The sequence below is a fragment of the Triticum dicoccoides genome, chromosome 5B, assembly GCF_002162155.2.
Source record: "Triticum dicoccoides isolate Atlit2015 ecotype Zavitan chromosome 5B, WEW_v2.0, whole genome shotgun sequence".
Classification (NCBI taxonomy): domain Eukaryota; kingdom Viridiplantae; phylum Streptophyta; class Magnoliopsida; order Poales; family Poaceae; genus Triticum; species Triticum dicoccoides.
The window spans coordinates 291,199,334-291,202,688 of NC_041389.1; the positions used below are offsets into that span (position 1 = coordinate 291,199,334).

The 3,355-nt window shown below is 50.0% G+C and overlaps 1 protein-coding gene across 1 annotated transcript; it reads right to left on the minus strand.

The window, feature by feature from the left end:
* Positions 1-579: 579 nt before the first annotated feature.
* LOC119308501 (probable protein phosphatase 2C 73) lies at positions 580-3,151 on the minus strand. Its single transcript, XM_037584631.1, has 5 exons — positions 2,839-3,151; positions 2,075-2,425; positions 1,786-1,903; positions 1,468-1,691; positions 580-1,259 (listed from the first exon to the last, which is right to left on the minus strand). Exons 1-5 carry the CDS (start codon positions 3,013-3,015, stop codon positions 846-848), a joined length of 1,284 nt encoding a protein of 427 aa, XP_037440528.1. The 5' UTR covers positions 3,016-3,151; the 3' UTR covers positions 580-845.
* Positions 3,152-3,355: the final 204 nt, after the last annotated feature.

Sequence of the window (3,355 nt, forward strand, 5' to 3'; positions counted from 1 at the left end):
TAAGTCTTTTTAGATATTTTAATATGGACTATATACGGAGCAAAATGAATGAATCTACTCTTTAAACTATGTCTATATACATATGTAAGTAGTTCATATTGGAATCTCTCAGTGGCGGAGCTCTCAGTCAAGGTTCGTATTAAGCTTTCGCACCCGTTGATTGTGGATTCTCCTCTGTTGTGCCGTGGAGTTTGATACGCACGCCGGTGCGGTGCGTTAGGTTGCTTGTAGAGTCTTGGTATTGTGATCCTTCGACGTACCCCTCATCTATTTGGTCCTGTTAGTCTGCTAGCTAGATCATGCCTTTTGTTGGGCATCCCTGTTCTTCTCTTCTTGTAACATTTGTTCTTGTATGGTTTTCAGTCCGGTTTTCCTTATTAACAGGGTAAATTTGTTAAGGTTTTCGATCTGATATTCCTTATAAACTAGATCACTCGTCTGGCATTATGGCCAGTTTGAGTAATATATTTAGGTGGAGGGACTCCTCCGGTGATTCTAAAAAAAACATATTGAAATAAAGACTTATATTTAGGAACAGAGGGAGTAGTTCATACCATGAGGCAGGCCTGGTCAGCCATCTTCAAATCATTCGGACAGAAAAAACTGCTGCCAAATCATCTTTTGAGATATAATAAAAAGTTGAATCCATTACAAACTTGGGTCATGCCTCTTGTCCAATTGGTACCACAACACACACCAAACCCAACAAGCGTACATGCCAACTGAATTAATGTCCAATCTGAAGAGCCTGAATGCGTGAACACGACGTATGAAACTACTATGAATCAAGTTCTAAAATATTATCCTTTTTAAAGTTTGGCAATGCATGAGCATGAATCGATCAGTCAATCAACCTTGGATAATTCTTGGTCGTTGTTTTCATCCATGGACGCGGACCGCCACCGCCGGCTCAGCATCCTGGGAAGCCGGATCACCGAGTTCACCCGAGCCACCCCTTCCAGCGCCCTCCACACAGCCGTCCCCTCCTCCGCCTCACCGCCGCCCAGAGCCTTGCGGAAACTCCCGGTGAACGATAACACAGGTGCGTGAGGCGGCTTGGTCGTGCTGTCTTCCTCAGATGAAATGGCTGCTGGCTTCAGGAAGAGGCAGACAGCCGCGCAATCATCGACCATCGACGTCGGGAACTTGCGCCGCCACGCGCGAACCGCCCGGTCCACGAGCTGCTTTGCCGCCTTTGAGCGGTCGGAGGCCGACGAGACGATCTTGACCACCTCCTTGTTGGATAGCACGTCCCATATCTGCAACACTGTGTGGTTAGATAAGAAGATACAGAGACGAGTCTACTTCAGTTAACAGTTGCTTGATGTCAGCCTGATCATAAAGGATTTGATTTATGTTATCTTAATTTAAGTTGCAATAGTGTCAGGAACTGTTCTTAACTAAAGGAAGTTGGAGCATGATTGGAATGTAATGGACATGAAACTAGAGGAAATCCACTCTTGTTACCCCATCAGTGGCAAGCACCAAGAAGTCATCCTTTTCTGACAGCTTCCTGTAGTACACTTCGGGTGTGCAGATGAGACCATGGTTCTTGAGGCAGAAGTCTCCGAAAGCCCTTGCCATGGCGAGGCCCGGCGCGTCCTGGTCCGGCAACCACAGCCTAGGCACGTCGGGCTCATCGTCCATGGCGAAGATTCTCCCCTTGCAACTCAGGATCCTCTCAGCCTCACCTACGACAAGTCCAGAAGATACATTGCAAGTTGCAGTTAACAAGTGTACGTACCACCTACAGGCAAGTATGACATGAGAAATTCAGAGGCTGACCAGGAAGATCTGGCTTTAAGTCGGTGGTGATTTGCACCGAAACCGGGCGGCCCTTGCTGTCCCGCGCGCAGAGAACAGCGCGCGAATCGCCTAAATTTGCAACGATCAAGTGATCACCCTGTATGCAAAAAATAGCAACAATTGAAACTTTCAAATATACTTCTAAATTTCAAGTGAACATTTCGGTGCTTTGGCCGAAATGCAAACTGGAACCACTGAAATTCGGTAATTTCGGTAGGTGCTGAAATATTTCTGAAACTGAAATTTAAAACCATCTAGTATCTATTACCTGCCTAACGACGGTGACAGCAGTGGTGCCACTGCAAAGGCAGTCGATCCCGGAATGCTGCCTCAGCTCCTCGTCGACGTCCTCGAACGCCTTCACGATCAAGCTCTTCCACGAGGACAGCAGCTGGTGCTCTTCGCTGGTGTCGCTGGACGAGGTGCAATCCGACTTGTCGAACGAATCCATGTCCGCGTTGCTGTTGCTGGAGGGGGCGTCGTCTTCAGCTCTCGGTGCCAGAGAGGCGGACAGCTTCTTGGGAAGGGAGTCTCGGACATGCCGTGCGACGTCCCGGCCGAGGGGCCCGTGCCCGTCGAAGACTCCGCAGAAGATCTGGCCCTTGTGCCCGGCGAAGTCCTGATCATCTTGACACATCAAGATTATCTTATGTCTCAAGTAAATTTTGCACATAATCTAGCAGCTAGGCCATACTGATACTATCTGCCACGGATTTCAGTTTCTAATGCTGCATTCATGCTGATATTAGTACACTGGTGAGCAATAAATATGTCATGAGACTAAGTAGAGTACGTACTACATAGGAGATCAGGGCAATGGTGAGCAATCAAGATGGTGAGGTACATGTGTGGTGATTACAGTATCTCAGGTGTATTGCAGGTTCCAAAGTTTTTCAGTTTGAGCAAAGCTAGTAGCAGAGATGGACCTAGTACTACTGCAAAAAGCTGCCGATTCAACTTGCAGCGAAGAAAAGAACATATCTCCCATGGCTACAAGGAAGGGGAGGGAAGGAAAGGAAAGCTTGACCTTACCTGGCAGGCGGCCATGGCGTCCTGGTTGACGCCTTTCCACCCTTGCTTGGTGTGCATGGACACCCCGGCGGCGCCGGCGAGCTGCTCCTGCAAGAAGTCGTCGTGCTTCCAGGGGAACCACCCCTCCGTCTCCTCGAGCTCCCTCCCCCCTCCTTCCCTGCTGCAGCAGATCCCCATTGCCGCAGCCAAATCTCGGCAGCTACCTAGAACCTAGCTAGCTCGCTCCTGCAGCTGCAAGCAGAGGTGCACGGAACGGGATGGGCATCTCGGAGTTTAATGCGCGCGGGCGGGCGTGTGTGCGCGTGAGCGAGCGAGCGAGAGAGTGGGGTGAATGGATGTTTATCTTGCCATTTATAGCGTTGGGGCGCCATTAATGGCGAGAGGACATGGGCGCCCCGTCCTGGAGGTAGATGGGGACGGACGCCGCTAATGGTGGTGACGCGGCCGCATTCAATGCTCCTCAGCAACTCTTGTTGCCTGTAGCTGTGGGCGCCAACGTGAGATGCCTGCCTCCTGC